The sequence below is a fragment of the Electrona antarctica genome (genome assembly GCF_951216825.1).
Source record: "Electrona antarctica genome assembly, chromosome: 20".
NCBI classification, from domain to species: Eukaryota; Metazoa; Chordata; class Actinopteri; order Myctophiformes; family Myctophidae; genus Electrona; species Electrona antarctica.
The window spans coordinates 34,837,355-34,862,428 of record NC_136801.1 but is presented as its reverse complement, the minus strand read 5'-3'; the positions used below and the strand labels follow the sequence as shown (position 1 = coordinate 34,862,428).

Sequence of the window (25,074 nt, the reverse complement as noted above, 5' to 3'; positions counted from 1 at the left end):
GCTCTGGTCCATAGCTCTATAAATGCAACGCATTAGAGCTATGGACCAGAGCTAACAGTGCTGTAGCTCTGGTCCATAGCTCTATACAGCACTGTTAGCTCTGGTCCATAGCACTAATGCGTTGCATTTATAGAGCTATGGACCAGAGCTACAGCACTGTTAGCTCTGGTCCATAGCTCTATAAATGCGGCTGTTTTCATTTTATGATTTACATCGCAGGTTAATTTATCAAGACAAGGAGGGGAGTATAGAAGGAAACTAACATAATAACTCGATATGTCCTTTGGTGTTTGGCTCTTATCTCACCCTCCCTCCTGCCAAGCCTATATTTGATTGTAGGCTTTTTTATTTTTTTATTTTCTATTTTGGATTTAGGCGAGCGGGTTTAGTTAGAGTAAAGGCTGGAGTAGAGGCGTTTACGGGACAGTTTTGACTCAACTTTGACTCAACTTTTCTTTTAGCCAATACTGTCCTGTCCACTCGTGAAATGAGTGACCATTAACTGGAGTTAGGTGCATGGATACAAGGGAATTTCTAGGCATAGTATATCCTCGCATATCTTTTAGTGGTGGGTCTTTGGATTTGGGTATTATTATTATTTTTTCTGTTTGTTTTTCTCGTATATTTCATTTTTATTTTCTGTAGATTTAAACTGACTCCTGTAGATCATATATAAACCGAAGGAGAATTGTGCAGGCATGCCTAGTGGACACAGCTTGTGTGGATTTTAGCTGAGCTTTTTTTCCACATACAGCGGGGGCCTTCACTTTAGTGTAGTTTTCCCCCCCACCATCCCATCGGCTTACAACATGAGGTGGCAAGAGCATACTTTTTTTTTCTTGGAAGCCACCTGGTGCTTTGTGTTTTATGTCTGTTGTTCATCTGTTCTTTCTACATGTTGTTTTTTTTCTTTATGCTTTTTTGTGGGCTGTATACATCATTATTACTGTGAAAACCAAGTACAATGGCAAATAGAAATTTTAAGGTGATATCTCTCAATGTAAATGGGCTGAATAATCCAGTTAAACGGAGCAAAGTCATTAGTAAGATGAAACGTGAAAAGGCACAAATAATATTTTTACAGGAAACTCATCTCTCTCGGACGGAACATGAGAAACTGAAAAGGTTTGGGTTCAGGAATACTTTCTACAGCTCTTTTAAATCGGAAAATAAGCGTGGTGTGGCTGTATTAATTCCAAACTCTTTAAATGTAGAAATTATAAAAGAATATAATGATAAAGAAGGAAGATATGTCATGGTGAAATGTAAACTTGAGGGCTGTGTTGTAACGTTACTGAATATCTATGCCCATCCAGGGAGTAACAAGTTATTTTTTAAACATATTTTCGATTTGATAACAACAGAGTCTGAAGGAATATTGATCTGTGCAACAGATGCAAATAATATACTTAGTAAATTGGACACAACAAATACAAAGGTAATTACATCTCCACAAACAAAAACAATAAATGCTCTACTGGAGGAATCAGGTATGTTTGATGTTTGGCGAGAATTCCATCCGTCCGAGAGAGACTGTTACATAAATATGTAGATAACAGATAAGGGAAGGCTCGAAGACCAATTTGTTGGAATTATAATTAAGATAAAACCAATTTGTTGCATATAAAATGCAGAAGGGACAATTAATGATTCACCAATGATATAAAGGACTGTATAATACTGAAACTGTAAAAATACTTTTAAGAAAGTAATCCAAAGAGTACCAATAAATACTCGCACCACAACTCTAGGCAGAGAGCCTCTGACAATGGTAAAAAAATGGTTACCCCACCTTTTAGATGACAAAGTTAACAATTAGCTTTAACAGGATTACTTTAAGCAGGAAATACTCTTTTAGAAAAATACCTTAAGTACCCAATTAAAAAGATGAGTCCACCAGAAGAATGATTTTCCAGTCAGAGCAAATATTATAGGTCGATTCATTTTCAGATCAGAGAGACAGAACAGATACCCACATACAGCCAAATTACAAAATCTCTCACCCTGTGCCACAAAATGCACAGGGTTCTCTCTCCCGGACACAGTATGTCACAGGCATTAATACTGTAGATCACGTCAGTTGTTGATAAACTTTCATTGGCTGAATAGACAGTTAATTTCCGCACTATGCCACGCTGGCGCTGGTTGTCGAGCGCTCATTGGACCAGCACATGGATGATGAGACTGGTATCATGCCAGCTTCCTTGGTTCCGTCATTGAGGGCCATAAACCGGGAAAGCTCAGAGGCTGGCGTTGCTATGGCCACCTGAAGATAACATTCTTTCCCTGCTAGCGGTAAACTTTCGACAGAGAGAAAGACTCCTATCTACTTTTCTCACTAGGCACCAAGGTCAAATACATGCAGTTCTCATATCAAAATAGACCTCTCAGTATGCGAGTTAACTTTGACTGGGGACAGACATTATGGAGACTGAATAAGGAGTCAACAAGATATTAAATCTGAATGTGGCGTCAGCAAATCCATAATATAAGTATGATAAAATAATAAAGGATAATATAGGTCTGAGATAATTAGGCATGTGGATGGTGACATGACATAAATAGGATAAGGAGAACAACCCGGAGTAAACAGGCAGTAGGCTATGAGTAAACTGATGATAAAAGGGCAAGATGACAAAATATGACCTATAAGGAACACGGTCTGGGCCAAAGGGAACATTGACACCAATTCCACAAAAATAACAGATCTACCATCTACCATAACTCAAAATTATCCATCAACTCCATCGCTTTTTGTGGATGAAGTGTCAAATGTGATCAATAATCAATAATCACTCTTCAGGGAATTAAATTAAAATAATATAAGGGTCAATTGGGAGATGAGAAATAAAATTAACTCTATACTAAGGATCAGGATGGGAATAAAATGGTAACCAGAATAGTAACAGGAACAATGAAAAAATAAAAAATAGTTTTGACTTATGACTAGGCAAACAATCACTCATTATTTAGATGGTACTGTGGGAGAGAGACAGAATGACTTTTCTCTCTCGATGATGATGATGATGATGAGGTCTTCGGGGTCCCCATGGAACCCAGCAATGGTTGCAGCGTTCCACGCCGACGAAAGTGTCAGAGTTTGACAATGTTCTTTAGGGCAGATGATATCTTCGGGTTCCCATGGAACCGAGCATCGTTGCAGCACGCCGTGCCGTCGAAAGTGCCAATGGCAATGTTCATTGTGGCTCATCAGAGCAGACACTGGATGGTTCTTCTTCGCTCGTTGTCGGAGCCGAATCTTCGCCCCGCCCCCAGGATGGGTGACATAATGGTGACCCACAGGTGACAATATCAGCCTATACTTTCTCATTGACAGATACACTTGATCTCTGTGATTCAAACGGGAGAAAACGGCCGGAGATGCACCTAACAGTTCTTATACCAAGCAGAGCTTGGAGAGGGGGAACGGGGTAATCAATGATGTTGTCTTGACCGAACGTGCCGTTTCCTGGCGAGTCCATTAGTACCATAAAGGCCAAATATAGAATCAAGTCTATTCAGGGGAGGATATATATGCCTAGTCAAGCCAAACTCAACATAACAAAATGAAATGGAAGGGGAAGGTGTCCCTATACTAATATGAAATCCAAAATAATAAAAATATATGATGAGGTGGGATAATGAATCCTAATGGAAGGAGATTTAGATTGTCCAAAGATGGGATAATTCAGTCAAACAGTCAAAATACAATATTAATTAATTGAGGGGAGAAGGGATGATCAAATTAATCCTAATATTAGGTAGGGAGGGGTAACAGCGTTTTAGCAAAATACAGTGTCTTAGTAAAGAAAAACATGGATGAAAAACATAAAACAATTATGTGTATGGTGAAACAAGTGGAATTCTAATTTGTTCCTGATGGGAAATCTATGGGCAGATGGCATAAGGCTGACTGTTCTAGGGGGTTGGGCCTAATACTGAATTCAGATGGTTCTGAGAGGGACGGGCCTAATACTGATTCAAACGGTTCTGAGTGGGTCGGGGTCTAAAGGTCAAACCTTATAAACTAAGGGAAAAGAAAGCTCGAGGTCGACAACACCATTCCTTCACTCCATTCTCCATCGCTTTTTGTTGACCTCTAGATTCATTTGTCCTGGGTTTGTTCCTGACCACGAAACCACCAGAGATCCGTATCTGAGAGATAAAACAGAAAGACAAAAAACAAACTGGTAAATGAAATGAAACAATAATAGTTATAAACAATTCATCAACAGGGTAAACCTCAACAGGGTATGGTTTTGGAAAAAAAATGAAAATGACTGTTCTACCACACGCGCATGTACACAGTTTAAATGGAGGGAGGGCGTGTAGGTAGACCGACAATGAAAATAAACAGGGTCTGGTTTTTAAATAAAAAATAAAAATAATATTAATATTTGTACTTCTCCTGACCGTTCTTACAGTACGTATTTACACATTTATATGGAGGGAGGGTACTTAGAGAGACAGACGTTCTCACAGCACGCATTTACACATTTATATGGAGGGAGAGTACTTAGAGAGACAGGCCAAGGAGAGAGAGAGATAGAGACCCAGCATTCTACGTATGTATGTACACCTTAAAGAAAAGGGAGGGAGAATACGTACAAAGATATCTCAAATAGAAAACAAAGTATATAGACGAAGATTGCCCAAAAATGGGGCAAAGATTCGTTTACATGTTCTGCATAGGATGGGACGCCTTCTGGACGTCTAAGAAAAACAGTGAATACAGAGAACTTGTATCTGTACCACTCTGGGATTTAACTTAAATCAAGACCCCCTTCCTATGTAGTCCGGTAGCCTAGTACAAAACCTGTTTGTACTCTGTCCCCTGCGCGTAATTGACTCAGCTACTGCCACACACAGGTTTGCCAAAAGAGTCAAGATAGACCGAAATTGACCATGATTGTACACATCAGGTCACAGAGAGATAGAGAAAAAAAAAATCAAAAATAAAGAAATAAAAGGAATTAAAATGTCTTGGGAAAGAATGGTTGACACCACTCAAAACTAAATGAAATGAAATAATACAAAATAATAAATGAATTTAAATCAATAAGGGGATTGGTTGAAATCAATAATACATTGTCATGATAATGGGCATTTAAATGTTCAAGGGGTCCTATCTAAAAATGAAAAACCATGGCACGGCCACTAGGCAATTATAAAGTGTATGAAATGATGATAAATGGCGGAACACGGAGCCTGACAGATAAATAAATCAATAGTCAATAGTCGTCACGCATTCCTAATATTATCCTGTCATACTCTTCAAAAATAAGTGTTTCACACACACACCGACACACATGCACGCAGCAGAGAGGAGGAGAGAAGGAGAGAGAGAGACGTCTGACTACACCTCCACACACATACGCATTCACACACAAATTGTGGGGGGGGGGGAGGACCATTCAACCATGCAAACGTCCCTGTTCACATATATCCACTATTAAAAGAAAAATAACTGTTCCACGGGACCACACACACATCCATACAAACAGGGTGGTGGGGAGGGAGGGGGGATTCGTGCACACCCAAGACATGGGGCGGTACACACACCCACTGCACGTACTCACTCAGTCACTCTAAAAAAAAATATATATATATATATATATATATAAAAAGGTGACATTGAACAAATGGTACGTTTCACACACACACATATACACACATGCACGCATACACAATATATCTGACCATGCTGCTGTTTATTTGACTTTACATCTGGACAGCAGACCAAGAAATACGCTATGGAGACTCAATACAGGAATTCTAAATAATAAATTACTCACTGAGGGCATCAAATCCGAAATTACAACTTATATACAGGACAATGATAATGGTGAGGTGAACCCAGTGATACTATGGGATGCTGCTAAAGCAGTACTTAGAGGAAAGATGATTGCCATTGCTTCAACTTTAAAGAAGGCAAAAGATTTCAAACATCAACAATTAACCACAAAATTAAAACAATTGGAACAACAACATAAGGACAAGCAAGATAATCAGTTATTACAACAGATTAAGGGAGTTAGGAAGGAAATTGATGATGTCTATAAGAATGACTATGAGAAAAAATGCAGATTTATTAGACAAACGTTTTATGAATCAGGCCCAAAGGCTACGAAAATACTGGCCAGGCGGCTACGTAAACAACAGATTCATAACACAATCCATAAAATAAAAGACCCTCAAACATGAGAAATTTATAGTAATCTGGATGATATCGAGAGAGCCTTTGAGACATATTATAGAAATCTGTACACGCAACCATTTCAAATGAAAGAGGAAGCAGCAACATCTTTCCTGGATTCCTTAGACCTCCCCTATATTGGAGTAGGAGAAAATAAAATCATGACTGCAAAAATAACAGCAGAGGAAATAGAGAAGGCAATTTCTAATCTCAAATCAAATAAATCACCAGGCAGTGATGGCCTACCAGCAGAATGGTTTAAAACTTTTCGGATAGACATCCTGCCTCTACTCCTGTCATCTTTTAATTTTACTCTCAAGGAGGGAGTAATCCCTCCCTCATGGAGCGAAGCAATCATAACAGTAATTCCTAAGGAGGGCAAAGATAAGGACCTATGTGGCTCATATAGGCCAATATCTATTCTGAATGTTGATTATAAATTATATGCCTCAATCATGGCACAACGCATGAACACCTTTTTGTCCGAGATTATCGAAACTTGCCAGACTGGCTTCATCCGCGGACGCCAAACACAAGACAATATAAGGCGGACATTACATGTCATGAATCACATAAAACAACATAAAATAAGCTCGGTCTTAGTAAGCCTCGATGCGTTTAAAGCATACGACACTGTTTCGTGGGACGTCTTGTTCCTGATACTTAAAGAATTTGGCTTTACTGAAGAATCAATTGGGTGTTTCAAAACTTTGTACACAAAACCCACAGCAAGAGTTAAAATAAATGGACACCTATCGAACCAGTTCACTCTGTCACGTGGCGTCCGTCAGGGGTGCGTCTGCAGTCCAGGACTGTTCGCCATTTTTATAGAACCTCTGGCCCAGGCAATCAGAGAAGACCCTCAAATACAGGGAATCCCTATAAATGATGATGAGCAGAAGCTAGCTTTATATGCAGATGATTTATCAATTTATTTAAAAAATCCGGATGGATGCCTCCCCAAATTAATGAGCTCCTTGGAAATGTATGGACTTGTCCTAAAATTCAGAAATACTGGCAGGATATCCACTCCACCTTGGAGACCATTCTGTGTTTTGAGATACCTCTGACTTGTTCCTTCTTACTGCTGGGAAATATCCCAATCCCTGAAGAGTTTCTAATACATGATAAATATTTAATCAAGATCCTCTTAGCGACAAGTAAGAAAGCGATCACACGACGCTGGTACCAACAGGACCCACCAACGAAAGAACATTACTGAGGAACTGTATGTTATGGAAAAACTAACATTCATACTTAGACTACAAAAGGATAAGTTCTATAAAATGTGGGAAAAGTGGGATCTCTTCTCTCAGCCTAGTGATAATGCAATAGGATTTCAATGAATGTATCTTGTAATATGAAAAATGCAGCTTTGTGCTTTTGTTTTTTTTGTTTTTGTCTTCCTCTTTTTGTTCTTTTTTTCCTGTCTTGTCTTTTGGTTTTTGGTTTTTTGTCTGTTTTTTCTTCAATAAAAATTAAGTGAAAAAAAAAAAGACTTATACTGGATCTCTTGTCCACTAGTCCCTTCCTAACATTTTAGTCTAGTTTGTATCTGTTGTCAATACATTTAGTATTAGTTTTAGTCAACATAGCTTAGTTTTCATTCAGTTTCCATTTAGTTTTGGTCAGTGAAAAAAGGTAGTCGACGAACATTTTTCGGCTTAGTTTTAGTCGACAATAACAACACTGCTGAGTACATTGCATTGTTTCTGAACTGTTTAATTTGTCTAAAATTGTGATAAACGCAGATGTGTATAATAAAGAAGCAATTGCTTTTGATTTCATCCTACCCCTTTCCTTAACAAGCCACATGTTGGGAGGTTAGGGGAAGTTAGACCTATATTTTAATATATTTATTAAAACAGATTTATTGAACAGATTCCTTCAAGACAGGAGCCGTTGGCCAACACACACTAGACGTCACTTCAAGGTCCACCGTTAAAAATGGAGACCAATTATGCCTTCATCTTCATCTGCATCGTGGCCCTGGTCATCATCGAACAGGAGAGCAACATCTTATCGAGGTGAGGGAGGTGGCCTTCATATTGAGATGCAGTGGAAGTTACGGGTCCATTTGGTTCCAGTTGTATACTGTTGTAAACATGTAAATATCCAATCGGTTCCTAAACCTGTAAATGTCTAATTGGTTCCTAAACCTGTAAATGTCTAATTGATATGATATGATATAGTACTTTTTTGTCAATTCGCACTGAAATTTGTCTTGTGGCCCAGTGGCCTGGTATGCAACACATATACACACATTTGACATAACACAAAAACAGAAATACAAATACAGTTACATACATAGAGACATAAGGGCACAGAGCAATGTCCACAGCTCAGTCTAGTCCTGGACACAGAGCAATGTCCACAGCTCAGTCTAGTCCTGGACACAGAGCAATGTCCACAGCTCAGTCTAGTCCTGGACACAGAGCAATGTCCACAGCTCAGTCTAGTCCTGGGCACAGAGCAATGTCCACAGCTCAGTCTAGTCCTGGACACAGAGCAATGTCCACAGCTCAGTCTAGTCCGGGACACAGAGCAGTGTCCACAGCTCAGTCTAGGCCTGGACACAGAGCAATGTCCACAGCTCAGTCTAGTCCTGGACACAGAGCAATGTCTACAGCTCAGTCTAGGCCTGGACACAGGGCAATGTCCACAGCTCAGTCTAGTCCTGGCCAAAAACCTGATTAAGCCTCAGTCGACAAAAGACTTCTTCAGTCTGACCTTATTGTATGCTGGTTCCTATATATAATTGGTTCCTATTCCTAACTATCTATCTATGATTTTGCTGGTGAGCCCCTGGAACCCCTTCAAGGACCCCTGGGGGTCCCCGGAGGGACCGGACCCCCACTTTGAGAACCGTACTGTAATATCAATTTTGCAGGTGCAATGAAATTACAATTTGCAGCACCCGACCCGACTCAACATAGACAAAAAGTAGAAAGAAATGAAAAGAACATGCATATTGACATTTTTGTAGACAAAAATAAACTGCACAATTCAACCTGTCAAATCTAAACAATATAAAGTATAGGCCTCTACTGTATGTGTGATGGAGATGGAGATTTAAGGCCCACACATACCCCAGTTTTAGGTGATACGGTGACGACCACGGTCACGGTGGTTGGGAAAACTACAACATTTGTTTGTACGCTGAATTAGTTTATATGAAATGTGAGCTAATAAATCCAACTTGTCTCATCAGGGTCTCTGATGAGCTGCTCCAGAGAGTGACTCCACATCCGACGCCACAAACCCAGCAGGGTCTGCCCTCCGAGGAGCCAGAGGAGGAGGAGGACATCATGGACGCCAACAGCCACAGCGGAGGCCACAAGCACATCCTAATCCTCGCCTCGACCAGGACGGGTTCCTCGTTTGTGGGGGAGTTCTTCAACCAGCACGGCGACAATATGTTCTATCTGTACGAACCCCTGTGGCACGTAAATTCCATGCTGAAGGCCACCACCGGGTCGGTGTTGGCAGGGATCCACAAGGGTGTTCTCCAGGGACTGTTCCTGTGCGACTTCACCCCTCTGGAAAAGTTCATTTCTCCGCGGCCTCGGAACCATGTGACGTCCATGCTGTTCTGTAGACATGCCAGCGCAGCTCTCTGTAAAAAGCCTGTCTGCACTCCTGCGGTCAAGGATCTGTGGTATTGCAGATTTTGATAACTTTTGTTTTCACGTCGAGCCAGTATTCGGCCAGTCAATCTATGCTACAAAGGGGCGTGACCCAGAAGATATTGCAATAGTAATGTGATATCGTTAATTGGTCCTAATATCCTCCTACATCATATATTAAAAGTTTTCCTTCATGGATTTAGTGGAACATACTTTTTTTCCAGGTCAAAAGTTGGGGTACCGTACCATTAACAACCTATATAAGGCATTTCAATTCCTCATTATGCTTTAAGTAGCATGTGACGTGTCAAACTAGGGGTTTTTCATGATTCTGAATCCATTCCAAACATTCAGTTTTGCCACTGCTGACCTCATCACATTTGTGATGACGGCTATGGCCGTTTTTAGCCCCAAGGAGTGCAAAACTAATGCTTGCAATGGATTCAGAATCATGAAAACCCCCTAGTTCGTCACGTCACATGTTACTTAAAGCATAATGAAATTTAGAAATGTTTTGCCTTATATACAGTAGGTTGTTAACACTTTAATTGCCCGGAACTATTTAATCCATTACATTCATGCGCCCAGTCGATTTATAAACACGGATGCCTTTTCCGGACGGACCGGCGGAAGTTCATGATGTTGTGTAGCAGCTAACAATAGCCACACCACTCTAGAATCGATCGACAACAACGGGAGACAAGAATAAATCTATCGAGACTAGCGACTGGACTGCGGAGCGCCGTCTAACACAGGATATTTTTTCAGAAAAAGACGGGATGATTTAGATTGCGAGTTATGAACGTTTTAAGATTTTCGTTTTCATCAGCTAAACAGAGGAGGGAGTTTTTCGATGACGTCTCACTCTTGCGCGTCACCGAGGAGAGCCCAGGAGGCGCGCCTGGGCTATACAGCCATGCGATCTGTTCTCGTATCAATAAACTTCGTCTTTTGGACAATACTTCGTCCTGGGCGACGGGCGTTACTAATAGAAAGGACAAAGAACTTCGTCCTGGGTGTTCGGATTGTTAACACTTAGCCCGCTAGCATTTATTGAAAAATTAGGATCTAATTCACGCCAGCATTTTTCCCAGTCGAGCTCTTATTTTGAAAAGCCACGTTTACTACCGGAAGTAGTATTATCCTAGTAAGTTGAACAGGTCCCGTTCAACTGTTGTTTACAATATGGGTCTATGCCGGGGCACTGGAGAGCTCCACATCGCCGGCTCTGTGCCATCAAAGAAACGCTGTTTTGACCAAAAATGCCAAAAATGCCAGATGACAAGGAATAGGAGATACAGGCGATTGAAAGAAACGGATAGAATGGATTCTTATGGTGCCGATGATCTAAAATGGGCTCCGGAGTCTTGTGACAACAACAGCTAGCTACCAGATGCTAACGTAAGTAGCATTATGGCTCGAACGATCGAATGCACTATAAAAGCGCAATTGCCATTAATCAACAGCAATGGCGGTAAGCGTAGTATCAAAAAATAGGCTTCAATTGACCTACATCTACAGCAATGGCGGTGAAAGAATTAATGGTACCCCAACTTTCAACCCCTGAATTTACCATGATCCACAATTTTTAATTTATAATATGTTCTTGAGCGATTACTATTGCAATTTTATTTTGGGTCAAACCTTAGATTGACTGGCCTATACGGGCCAGCTGTGTAGAACAGGTTTGGTCTGTTAGTGTTGATTTTGACAGCAGTTTTTTCCGTGTTGGCTACAGAAGCGGGGTGTGGTTATACTCTATGCTCAATCTGTACCAGCTCAGTGGCCTTGTGGTTAGAGTGTCCGCCCTGAGACTGGGAGGTCGGGGTTCGATCCCCGGCCGGGTCATACCAAAGACTCTAAAAAATGGGACCCAGTGTCTCCCTGCTTGACACTCAGCATCAAGGGTTGGATTGGGGGGTAAGTGTCATGTCCAGGGGGTGTACTTGTACATCCAGCTGCCTCACGCTACAGAAACAGGAGATAGGCTCCTGCCCTATGGGCCTCATGGCTACAGAAACAGGAGATAGGCTCCTGCCCTGTGGGCCTCATGACTACAGAAACAGGAGACAGGCTCCTGCCCTATGGGCCTCATGACTACAGAAACAGGAGACAGGCTCCTGCCCTATGGGCCTCATGGCTACAGAAACCGGAGACAGGCTCCTGCCCTATGGGCCTCATGGTTACAGAAACAGGAGATATGCTCCTGCCCTATGGGCCTCATGGCTACAGAAACAGGAGACAGGCTCTTGCCCTATGGGCCCCATGGCTACAGAAACAGGAGACAGGCTCCTGCCCTATGGGCCTCATGGCTACAGAAACAGGAGATAGGCTCCTGCCCTGTGGGCCTCATGGCTACAGAAACAGGAGATAGGCTCCTGCCCTGTGGGCCTCATGGCTACAGAAACAGGAGATAGGCTCCTGCCCTTTGGGACTCATGGCTACAGAAACAGGAGATAGGCTCCTGCCCTATGGGCCTCATGGCTACAGAAACAGGAGATAGGCTACTGCCCTATGGGCCTCATGGCTACAGAAACAGGAGATAGGCTCCTGCCCTATGGGCCTCATGGCTACAGAAACAGGAGATAGGCTCCTGCCCTATGGGCCTCATGGCTACAGAAACAGGAGACAGGCTCCTGCCCTATGGGCCTCATGGCTACAGAAACAGGAGATAGGCTCCTGCCCTATGGGCCTCATGGCTACAGAAACAGGAGATAGGCTACTGCCCTATGGGCCTCATGGCTACCGAAACAGGAGATAGGCTCCTGCCCTATGGGCCTCATGGCTACAGAAACAGGAGATAGGTTCCTGCCCTATGGGCCTCATGGCTACATAAACAGGAGATAGGCTCCTGCCCTATGGGCCTCATGGCTACAGAAACAGGAGACAGGCTCCTGCCCTATGGGCCTCATGGCTACAGAAACAGGAGACAGGCTCCTGCCCTATGGGCCTCATGGCTAAGCAAGGCTACTTACTTCAATCTGTATAGGCTTTTGAATGTCACCACAAAACTCACATTAGCATATTAGCACATTATTGCTGATGTACTGTATAGGCATTGTTCAGTCTATACTGTATAGGCTGTGCATAAACTGCATATCACTGTATGAATGATGTAAAAGGATATATGGGAACGTAATTCTGTTTGTAAGATAAGATTTAGGCTATTATGCATAGGGGGATTCAACAGCCAGGCTAATTCATTCAGCAGTCTGAAAGCCGTTGCAATTGCAGAGGGAAGCCACAGTGTTTTACAGTAGGCTCTGTGCGGGGTATCCAGAAAGTACCATTGTATGGTTAACTGATCCAGTTAACTTTCCCATAGCTTAGTTTGATTGGCTTATTGGCAGCAATGGAAACAAATATGACACCCCCGGCCTCGTATTTGTTTCCGGTTAATTGGCTGCCAATCAAACTGCAGGAAAATTAACCCGAACCCGAGTATGCAACCTTCTGGAAACCCGCGACTACAGTTATTCAGAGAGTCTTGTTTTGACTCCACACTAAGGACTTACAGCTAGATATAGATATGTCCCTCTCTTCACCCAGGAACCAGTGTAATACGCAAAGCTGTGGGCCTCTCAACCTGGCCCTGGCGTCCCAATCCTGCCTCACTAAAGAGCACCGCGCCATCAAGACCGTCCGCCTGCGCCAGCTAGACATCCTGCGTCCCTTGGTGGAAGACCCTCGTCTGGACCTGAGGGTCATCCAGCTGGTGCGAGACCCCCGGGCCATCCTGGCGTCCCGCATGGCGACCTTCCCCGACATCTCCCAGAAGTGGAGGACGTGGGCGCGGCAGGGCAAGGTGCCCGAGGACGGCGAGCATGTGAAGTGGCTGAAGGAGGAATGCGACAGCGTCCGCATGTCGGCCATCGTGGGTCTGAGCCGGCCTCGCTGGCTGCGGCGACGCTACATGCTGCTGCGCTACGAGGACGTCACCCGCTACCCCATGCAAAAGGCCGAGGAGATGTACAGCTTCGCGGGGATACCGTTCAGTTCGCACGCCAGGGAGTGGATTCGGAGAAACACGCAGACTACGCCGGCGAACATCGATCCTTACTCCACCAAGAGGAACTCCTTGGAGCAGGCGGACAAGTGGAGGTTTAGCCTGCCGTACGAGCTGGCCCAGGTCGTTCAGATGGTGTGCGGGCCGACCATGGAACTGTTTGGGTACAGCCTTGTGGACGATGAGAAGACGTTGGTCAATAGGTCTGTCAGCCTGCTTGACCCGTTGTACCTGATGTAGCAAAGATTTAAGCAATATTACACAAGAGGGGGTGGTTTAACGTCATTAACGCACGCCTGCGATACTGCAGGAACGAGCCTGCAAGGCGAGTTCCGAAAGCAACGCAGAAGTGCATCAATGACGTTAAACCACCCCCTCTCGTGTAATGTTACAATTATACAACAGTAAAGGTCATTACACACTGGCGAATTAGCGACGCGATTTATACGTGCGAATGACCTGTGTAATGTTAAAACTAAAAAAAGTCGCTGAAAAAACATATTCTTTTAATGGCAGATGTAGTCACTACGACCACAAATGTCGCAAGAAACTAGCTAGCCAGTTTGCTGCTCTCTGGGAGAACAGAGCCGCTGAATGCTTTGTTTTGATTAGGTGTGGAGTGGTGCTCGTTTGAACCACGGCTAGAAGGCTGTTTCAACCAATCATATTGCTTCCTCGAAACGACCTGTTGTATAATGTGCTTTTAATTGTTGCAGGTGGATTGGTGGCCAAAAGGTGCCGTTTCCACACCCAAACTAAACGGGTCACGGGACAGACACGAGATGAGAATGATGCTTTACCAGTGATCAGACATTTGATCCACACACAATTATGTCAAATTATACACACTTACCAGTTATTTGCCTCAATGACACTAACAGGATGTAAGGGATACAACATTAATTGTGCCATAATTGTATTGCATAGTGTGTACTGTGTATTGTGGATTTGCACAGTACTGCATGTATTGTTGTATCGGTGCATATAGGACCCCCTCTAAAATGAGATGCTGCATCTCAAGGGGCTATCCTCTATTCTGACGCAATGCTCACCCTTATTATAATCCACAAGACAACCTGTTTATTGTAGAACGGATATATTTGACGATATGGCTTTAAATATTTGACTCAGGTGAAGTTGGCAGTAATGTGAAATTGTATTTTGTGACGTCTATGCTATTCTATGTGTTTTAACTTTGGTCTGCCTCGCGGGATACTGTGCCAAAATCATGTTCTTCATGTCATCAGACAAATGCCATATATTATTCTGTAATAATCATCATTCTTGGGCCATGCATTTTATGTAAAATATATACTCGAGCGGGGTATATTTTATAGATAAATAATGTATGTAAGATAATCAGTCACATACAGCATATTATGTTTATATTGTTTGAACTATTCAACTTTAATTTTATATTAGAAGTCAGTGTGGTTCGGACAGGCCTTGCATGTCTTGTATGTAATGTCGACGATGTATGCAAATAAACGGAACTGAAAATACCCTCTACTTCTTTCACAATGACGGTTGCGTCATGACAAACTGATCGCAGATCAGATCTTCTACACTGGTGATGATCCTGTCTTGTCCATGTATGGCTATCCAGGGTTTGATGAGGTCAGTGTCATGATCTTCATATGGAGACAGCCATATATGGAGCATGTTACGAGGCGTGACGGACTGACGGCCATACTGTATATGGTGGCGTGACGGATTGACTGACATGTTTTGCATGTTTCCATAGTAATCTGCGACCTAGCTCTGATCTAAATGTGTTTCATTTAGAGCTATGTTACTCTCAACTTCCGCCGCTCGCATGAATGCAGACCAGCCTCTCCTCTTTAGCGTAAATAAAAAGAACGTTTTTGCTACTCACCAAAACAAAGGCGAGTTGTGTCATTAGAAAGCCTACTTTCCTTAGTGGACGCACTCTGAGCCCCCCACCACACGTATAAACTGTACTTTTTGGCCAAAAGGGGATTTTGTTTCCACCGGAAAACAATTACTTTTAGTTACTCCGCTGCGCCCTCTACCGATATTGCCCAGAGAACTGACTCATAGAGAATTTTTTTCCTCCGGTGAAAAAAAATCCCTTTCTGGCCAAAAAGTACAGTTTATACGTGTGGTGGGGGGCTCAGAGTGCGTCCACTAAGGAAAGTAGGCTTTCTATTGACACAACCCGTCTTTGTATTGGTGAGTAGGTCAAACGTTTGTGAGATTTCCACAAAAGATGAGAGGCTGGTCTGATTTCGATGTGAGCTTTAAAACTGAAAGACCCATAGCCTTATACTGAAGCAGTAGAAGGCTATGGACCAGAGCTATCTGCGACCTACAGTCGCAATATTTCTATTTAATCTTCTTGTGTTACATAACTGACTATTCTAAGTTAAATAAATTGTTATAAACGATTTCGGTGAAATATCATTTTTTGGGATCAGTTTTTTATTTTTCCTGAAAAAAAGATATATAGCACGCAAGCAAGCACGCACTCACACGCGCATGCACCAGTGGCGCAGCCAGAAATGCAGTCCAAGATGGGCCTGGCCACGGCTAGCTGGGCCGTCACGCGCGCGCACGTATTTTGGGGTCTCTTTCGGGTTATGTAGCGCTATATTGGATCACTCCAATATATGATAGTTCCTCCGCTAGGTGGAGCCATCGAGCGGACTTACCGATGATTCCCGTGCTATTACACGGGAAAGTGACATGCGAGCGAGCAGTCACTGCTGGATGAGGTCAAGGCGGCTAACACACTAAAGGTGTATGTTGCCGCTATCTCTGCATGCAATTCTGATGGCCCTGATGGACAGCTGCAAGGACCCGTTGCTGTCGATCTTTATGAAGGGAGTGAGGCACCTCCACCCAGCGAAGGCTCTTCAGGTCCTCACTTGGGACCTTGGCTTGGTGCTCTCAGCACTCGGGAAGCCTCCCTTTGAGCCCCTGGATACTGCCTCTCTTCAGCACCTTTCATGGAAAATTGCGTTTCTCTTGGCAGTCACCTCTGCGGTTGGTGAGCTCCATGCGCTCTCAGTGAGAGCAGAGTGTCTTCAGATGGGTCCTGGTAAGGCCAGTGTGACTTTGCGACCCAATTCCTCCTTTCTGCCGAAGGTTCTGTCCGTGGGACATGTGAATCAGCCTCTTCACCTGTCAGCCTATACGTCCCTTCCATGAATGTGGAGGGCTCGGGTGATGCTCCTAACGTCCTCTGCCTGGTAAGGGCTTTGGACGCTTACGTTGGGATCAGGCTGACTGATCAGCTCTTCGTATGCTACGGTGATAGAGTCTTGGGCCAAAGGCTTTCGCGTGTTGATACCATTGCTTGTGCTTACCGCTTGGCCAGGCAGGCTCTGCCGCCTGTGGTGGTGGCACACTCGGTTCGGGGCATGGCTACTTCTTGGGCGCAGCTTAAAGGGGTGCCCCTTTCAGACATCTGTGCCTCAGCCAGCTGGATGTCGCCTAGTGCCTTCACCAGGTTCTACCGCGACAATGTGGTCCCTGAGAATCGGTTGGAACAAGCTGTTTTGGGGGTTGCCTCTGCTCCTTCGGAGACAGTGGGCTCCTCTCTGTGACTGAGCTGGGGCTGGCCGCTTCCACGTGGAGGGCTTGGCTCTTGTTCTCATTGATAGATGATTCTGACTGATGGACTGATCTGGTAGTGTACCACCATATATTGGAGTGATCCAATATAGCTTCATAACTAAGGTTACGTAGGTAACCACGGTTATGTGAGCGATTTGATCACTCCAATCTAGTCGCGGAGATCTATCGCGCCTCGGAGAAGGCACGAGGAAGGGGAAGTGACGTGCGGGGCAAAGTGTCCTCGGAGGCGGTGCCTCACTCGCACGTCACTTTCCCGTGTAATAGCATGGAAATCATCGTTAAGTCCAAGTCATCGGATGGCTCCACCTAGGGGAGGAACTATCATATATTGGAGTGATTCAATCGCTCACATAACCGTGGTTACCTATACGTAACCTTCGTTACGTATAGGTAACCAGAGTGACAGACATGCCTAACAGCCATGCAGTTACAGCACGCACGCACGCACGCACGCACGCACGCACGCACGCACGCACGCACGCACGCACACACACACACACACACACACACACACACACACACACACACACACACACACACACACACACACACACACACACACACACACACACACACACACACACACACACACACACACACACACACACACGATAATTAAAAGCATAATCCTTTAATTGTTATTGTCACCACCCGACCTCCTCCTCCTTCCACCTGTTCAATGGGCAGACAGAGCCAAGAACTGACATCATGTTTATTCATATTAAGCAAGACAACCAGAGCAGGTAAAAAAAAATTATAAAAAAATATATATATATTATAAAGAAATAAATAAAGACATTATGAAAATGAATCTGATTCATGTGGTCTCACTGTGCTTGTTGAGACATCCATATTTAAATAGTTTATGTATTGTATTATAAACACAAGTATCACTACTGCACTGTAGAAATATAATTGACTTGAATAAAAGTACAAAAGTATTGCTATCAAAATGTACTTAAACCTGAGAACAGATTCTACAAATGTCTTCTAAATCCTGACAGTTTTCTGAAAAACCCTGTTTCTGTATCAGTGGATCTCAAACTATTTAATGTCAACGACCCCCAACAATATATGAAATTGGCCGCCGACCCCCATCTAAAAATATGTTGTTCCAGGAACGCCTCCAGAAGCAAAGATTTGAGTTAAAAACGTTTGCTCTGAAGGAATATATATTCAAAGATCTGCGCCAAATTTTCATGATTTTTCAAAAAATAGCAGAGTGCTATATGAGCTTGTAGCTCTGCTATTTTTCAATAGCTAAAGTTATAACATAATGCTCAAAACACCAAAAGTCGTTCCCGTCCAGAATGGGTTAAAAGCACCAAAAGTAGGAAGTGTTGTTTTTGTCGACTAAAACTAAGACGAAAAATGTTCGTCTACTACCTTTTTCCACTGACGAAAACGAAATGGAAACTAAATGAAAACGAAGCTATGACGACTAAAACTAAGACGAAAAATGTTCGTCGACTACCTTTTTCCACTGACGAAAACTCCATCAGGCGCCCCGGCTGGCCAGGGGGAGGCTGCGTCAAACTATTGTGACACTGCATTCCTATTAATCACGCCATGCCCTGCATTAAACACTCATCATACATAATTATCTTTTATGACTGTCAGTTATATTGTCCCATCATGCATAGGTTCATTCTTTCTTCTTTTGAGGGCGTGACAAACTGACAACGACCTCAGATGAGCTCAGACACTCCACACTCCACACAGGTGTTTTGTGAAGAAGCAGCGTCTTTTCTCCTGTGCAGAAGAAGGTAAAATGTCTATTATCTTCACCTGGATGTGAATTCCTATAGTGGGAATTTGACATGTTTGATCAATTTGTGTGCTTTGTATTAGTACCATTGTATAACAGTGTGACTTTAGATGTGTGAAATACTTGAATAAGTTGTTCTTTCTAAATCCATACTGCATGTCAAACTTACTGACAGATTATGTTGTATTAAAATAGTGGATCTACGAGCTAGTTCACAACGAGTTGCAGCGTTACACGTTGTGAGCTTGTAGATCTGCTATTTTCAGCATGCAGCGTACAATCTTGCATTACGGCGCTATCAAGGCCTGCCAACATATGTTTTGTTGGCAAAATCAACTGTAGATTTAGTTGACTTGCATCTTATGACATTTAGTACACTAAAATTAGACTAAGGGCTATCTTGCGCCACCCCTTTAGCCTTATCCCTAGAATAGTTCAAATAGCTGATCTACAAGCTCACAGTGTGTAGATGTAGATCGGCTAGTTGAACTATTTTAAAATGTTTTTTTCAAAATAGTAAAAAATAGCGAAAAAGTTGAGGGATAAGGGCAGGCAAGATAAGGCCCTAAATCTACAACTTTTCAGATGACTAAAATGTGACTAAAACTAAATGACCTCAAAAGACAAAGATTTGTGTCAAAATCAACACTGCTGGACAATCAATATCTGTAGCCATCTTGGTGTATGTTAATATTGTGAGTATTGTAAGCCTGAGCGGTCTGTTGAGCATCTTGTGGTGCACAACACTATAATTCTGGTGTCCCAAAATTGAAAATCGAAAATTGTCTTGTTTTTCAATATCAGCTTTTTAACTACAAGGATGGAAAACGAAAATTGACTCAAATCGCGTTTTTCTTTTTTGTTAAACACAACTTCTTGCCAAGATAACAAGTATTCTGAAATCGAAAATCGAAAATCCAAAAATGCCCTTTTTCAATTTCCAATATCTGTCTTTCGTCTACATGAATGGAAAATTAAGTCCTCTTTCCGCTTGTAGTTCTAACACACCCGGAACCGATCCGGAAGCTTCCAATATGTTTTTAGCTAGCCGACTGTAGGGCTAACAGATTAGCACAGTACTGTACTGTACAGTAGCCTACAGCAATCTTGCGTGCGGGACGGACCGTCGGAACAGGACGGGTCCGTCGGACGCGGCCGTGGATCTCCCGGTGCACCCCATTTATGATTATTGATTATGATGATCGCCCTTTTTTTAATAGCCTAGGCCTACTTTATTATACAGAAACAAAAACACAATACAACATCAAGACAATAATGCTTTGTGCCTGATCATATCTGTTCTTATCCTTGTTTCCATATCGCCTATCTTTTTTCAGTCCTGTGTATTGTCACCGGAGGAGACAATACATTCATTTATTGTTTTAATTTATTTATTTACAATACATTTCTAAGCGATATCTTTATATAGTGCTGGGTGTGTGGGTGTGATGCAATGATAGCCATTGCATACATTGCAATCGGATTCAGCACTAAGATAATAGATAATTAATTTAGAATTAAATTAATCGATAAAATAACGCATTATTCAATGATGCGTTATGGCTACGCACTGTGTGGGTGCAGATAGCCGATCTACAACCTCATAGCCTATATGAATATGTAATGAACCTATATGATGATAATAATAGATAGCCAAATGTGCTTCCTTGCACACTTTTGATTGCACCTGTTCAAATCTTATTCAGCTGTGAGCGGATAGATAGATAGATAGATAGATAGATAGATAGATGTCAATCATGTCACTGCAGTTCAATTAAATGCTATTTTTAACTAAAACTTTTAGCATCAATAATAATCGTATAGTGTTCAACATTTGTAAACGGCAATGCTGCCAATTCTCACACTTTGAGAGTGACAGTCACGCAATGTGGCCACGCCACACCTCCCATTTCTCACGCACGCACAATACGCACGGCGAGGGGGGGCATATAATGTGCCAAAAAAGCCAAGTCGGCTCTCAATGTTCTCCGCGGCTCCGCCGCGTAATAGCGCGCGCGCATATGTGCGTCCTCCCCAACGGCAAAGTAGCCGATCTGCATGAGATAATGCAGCGCTGTTATATGCAGGCAGCAGACTGCAGTAGGGTAACTATAGTGAACCACCAAATCGTCAGCAGGTCCCTGACTGTGACGCATGGAAATGTTTATGGAAAACAATAGCCTCCACAACAAGTGAGTAGCCTAAGTGACTATCTCTCTGGCGTCTCTTGCGCGAGATGAGGAACGGTGCCAGTGCGCACATAAGTCCTCATGTGTGTGTGTGTGTGTGTGTGTGTGTGTGTGTGTGTGTGTGTGTGTGTGTGTGTGTGTGTGTGTGTGTGTGTGTGTGAGGAGAGGGGCCGCATCGCGACTCGTCGTTAGTTCTGTTCAGAGAGAGAGAGAGAGAGAGAGAGAGAGAGAGAGAGAGAGAGAGAGAGGGAGGGAGGGAGAGAGAGAGATAGGGGGACTCTCTCTCTCTCTGGGGAGGCAGAGAGAGAGAGAGAGAGAGAGAGAGAGAGAGAGAGAGGCAGAGAGAGATAGGGGGACTCTCTCTCTCTGGGGAGGCAGAGAGAGAGAGAGAGAGAGAGAGAGAGAGTGCCCACAGGTGTGTGGGCATGGGGAAATCATGAAATAAGAAAATGTAAAAAATAAGGCATTTTCCCAAATTTAGAATTTTTTTTTCACAACATATTCCCCAATTTCCACTGAGGTTATGGGGTGAATGAATGTGCCAACACAGTGACATTGTCCTGCATCAGATCAGAAAACGTTTTTAAAAGTCTGACTTTTATATAAACCGATATGGATATTTAATAGGAGACATGCTGGGCACACATGGACAAAATGTGGGTTATTATTTAGCATCATATGCAGATATCATTTTCTTTTGCAGTTTATAATTAAGCAAAAAAAAAGGAAAAAATATCCACAAATATGTATGATTTTTTGAGTGGTCCAACCACTCCCTTATGGAGCTATGTGTGTGGCTGGCATGGCTGGCTGGCTGGCTGGGTCTGAGCACGAAAACATCATGGTTGTTTTTCACCACCTGTGCGCAACCTAACACACACACAAACACACACGCACATATTAACTGCATGTATTTATGATGATTTTGGGTGTGCCAGTACAGTACAGAAGTGGGACCCCGACACGGTAGCTCTGTCATTTCTCAACCGTTTCTGACTCTGGGTGGCACACCGGAACCGGCCCCGTTCCCCCGGGCATGTTCCTGGGGGTCTGGATGTTCCGGGGACCCCGGGGCCCCTAACATGCATGGTAACACCCTGGGCTCGATCCTGTGGGTCTGAACCCCCCCCCCCCCCCCCCCCCCTCCCCCCACTCACTTCACATGGGTGTGATTTTATTTTCTAGGGTGGGATGTCTGTATTCCTCTAAATCAATGTTAAAAAAGGCCAAATCGACATTAAAAAAGGCATTTTTTTTAAATAAATGTTTATAAATGCTTTATAACAGGTCGTTATTGTAAAGTGCTACCTTAAAATCTTATTCAGCTGTGAGCGGATAGATAGATAGATAGTGATGCTTCGTTATCGTGCGAGAATTATCTGATAGTCCAATAAACAGGCTGTAAACATAAGTCATGGAATTATAAGAACTGGCATATTTTAATGATTGCCCGGGATACTTTATTCACACATCACAAATTAGATTGGATCATATCAGTCCGTTGGTCGGGGCGCCCCTTGAAGCAGGCCAGAGGGGTCGTCTGACCTGGAGAATTAGATTGGATCATATCAGTCCGTTGGTCGGGGCGCCCCTTGAAGCAGGCCAGAGAGGTCGTCTGACCTGGAGAACTCTGACGTGTCTCTACTTTTTCAGACACTATATAGAAATATTTCTGTCTCTCTGTGACCTTGCTAAGCACAGGGGTGCACACTCTTATAAGTAATGGTAACTGCTTAAAATGTCTACTTTATCCCACCAACAGACAGACAGACAGACAGACAGACAGGCAGACAGGCAGGCAGGCAGACAGACAGACAGACAGACATACAGACAGACAGACAGACGTCAATCATGTCACTGCAGTTCAATTAAATGCTATTTTTAACTAATGCTAATAGTTAATGCTTTAACTAAAACTTTTAGCATCAATAATAATCGTATAGGCTATTGGCCTATACTTCCTCTTGTTAAACATTTGTAAAGTCATGATGGCACTTCTTTGAAGCCTATGCTAAAAAGATAAGATTGCATTGCATTATAGAGAACAAGAAAAATTGTTTGCGTGCGTGCGTGCGTGCGTGCGTGCGTGCGTGCGTGCGTGCAGGTGTGTGTGATGTCGGCTTTGCCGCATTGGCGTGAACTCTGACCGGTCTGTGTAATGTAATGGACTGCCAGGACTGGTGACGGTGTTTAAAACAATGTATCTGTTAAAGCTATTTATCTGTAAACATCTGTAAAATAAAAGTGGAAAGGATCGGACGACGAGTTATCATTGACCTGTCAATCAAGGCGTGCGCAAATAGCCGTATAGCCAATATTCCTGTACCGCGGCGACAGAACATCAGGCGCAGTGCCGCACTGTGTAGGCCTAGGCCTACCTTGTGTTCAGCTGCAGCATCAGATCAGGATGTAGGCCTAATGTTTACAAAGACTGTAGGCATATAGCCAGGCATGACAGATGACATGCAGTTACTTGAGCTGAATAACACTAGTCTAAGCCCACACTAATTATCCATAATATATAAATAAATGATGGATTAGGGGTCAGGACAGCTATGCCTTTTCGGGGAGGTGTCAGAATAAATTATCGACTTCTTAGACTGTTATTTGTCTCAACTGCTAGGCTTATACCAAAGATGTGTCACCCACGTTTGATTACTCTCTTGTGTTTTACAAAAATGTGTGAAACCAGAAATGTTTCAATGCAATAGGTGACTGACTGTGTATATGTGCTTGCAAATAAAATGGCAAAACAGGATGTCATTGTGATTTGACAAATCAGCAGAACAGCAGAGGTTTGTTTTCCTATAAAGTTGGTGTGCTTTTTATTCAAGTTTGGAGGAAGCTTTCCAACCATTAGGCCTACAAAGGCATGCATAGGCCTGCCCTAGACTATAGGACAGGCGTATAGGCAACCGTTTTGAGATGAAGTGCATGTGTTTTTATTTACTTGATAGTCATATTAGGCCTGTAATATCAACATTAATGGCACTAAATAAAAAAACAACATGTCAGACTCAGGTGTATGACCTTGACTGATTAAGTTTATATGTGCATGCGTTGTTTACAGTCTATACATTCTGGACTTTTTTGGATAAACATTCAAGCACAGAGGCACATGAAGTATGTATTAACAGTTAGCTATCTATCTATCCGCTCACAGCTGAATAAGATTTTAAGGTAGCACTTTACAATAACGACCTGTTATAAAGCATTTATTAACATTTATTTAAAAAAAATGCCTTTTTTAATGTCGATTTGGCCTTTTTTAATAAATAATAAAGTTTCCCATGGATATACAGTGATACTAATGATACTTATCTTATTACTAGTATTAAATGTATAATCAAATTACACAAATTACATAACATAGAATGCAACACATTCTGATCAAATTACACTTCCATAACATAGAATGCAACACATTCTGATCAAATTACACTTCCATAACATAGAATGCAACACATTCTGATGATGTACGGTTGTATTTATGATGAGTGTGGTGTCCATAATCCATAATATTCATAATTAGGCTATGTAATTATGTCACTGTGTTTATTCGACTACTAGGATATTTTGTGTGGAGACACATTGTCTAGCAAGAGCTTGGTCTGAGAATCTTCCTTCACTAGAGGTTCTCAGCCAATTCCATTGTTCTAACCCTTTGAAGCTCGCCTCAGGTGTGAACC

The 25,074-nt window shown here is 42.7% G+C and overlaps 1 protein-coding gene across 1 annotated transcript; it reads left to right on the top strand.

The window, feature by feature from the left end:
- Positions 1-8,143: 8,143 nt before the first annotated feature.
- Positions 8,144-14,068, top strand: LOC306912800 (carbohydrate sulfotransferase 3-like; the record flags this gene model as incomplete). The annotated part of the gene is made up of 3 exons (XM_079489256.1): positions 8,144-8,223; positions 9,408-9,854; positions 13,372-14,068. 3 exons carry the CDS (start codon positions 8,144-8,146, stop codon positions 14,066-14,068), a joined length of 1,224 nt encoding a protein of 407 aa, XP_079345382.1.
- Positions 14,069-25,074: the final 11,006 nt, after the last annotated feature.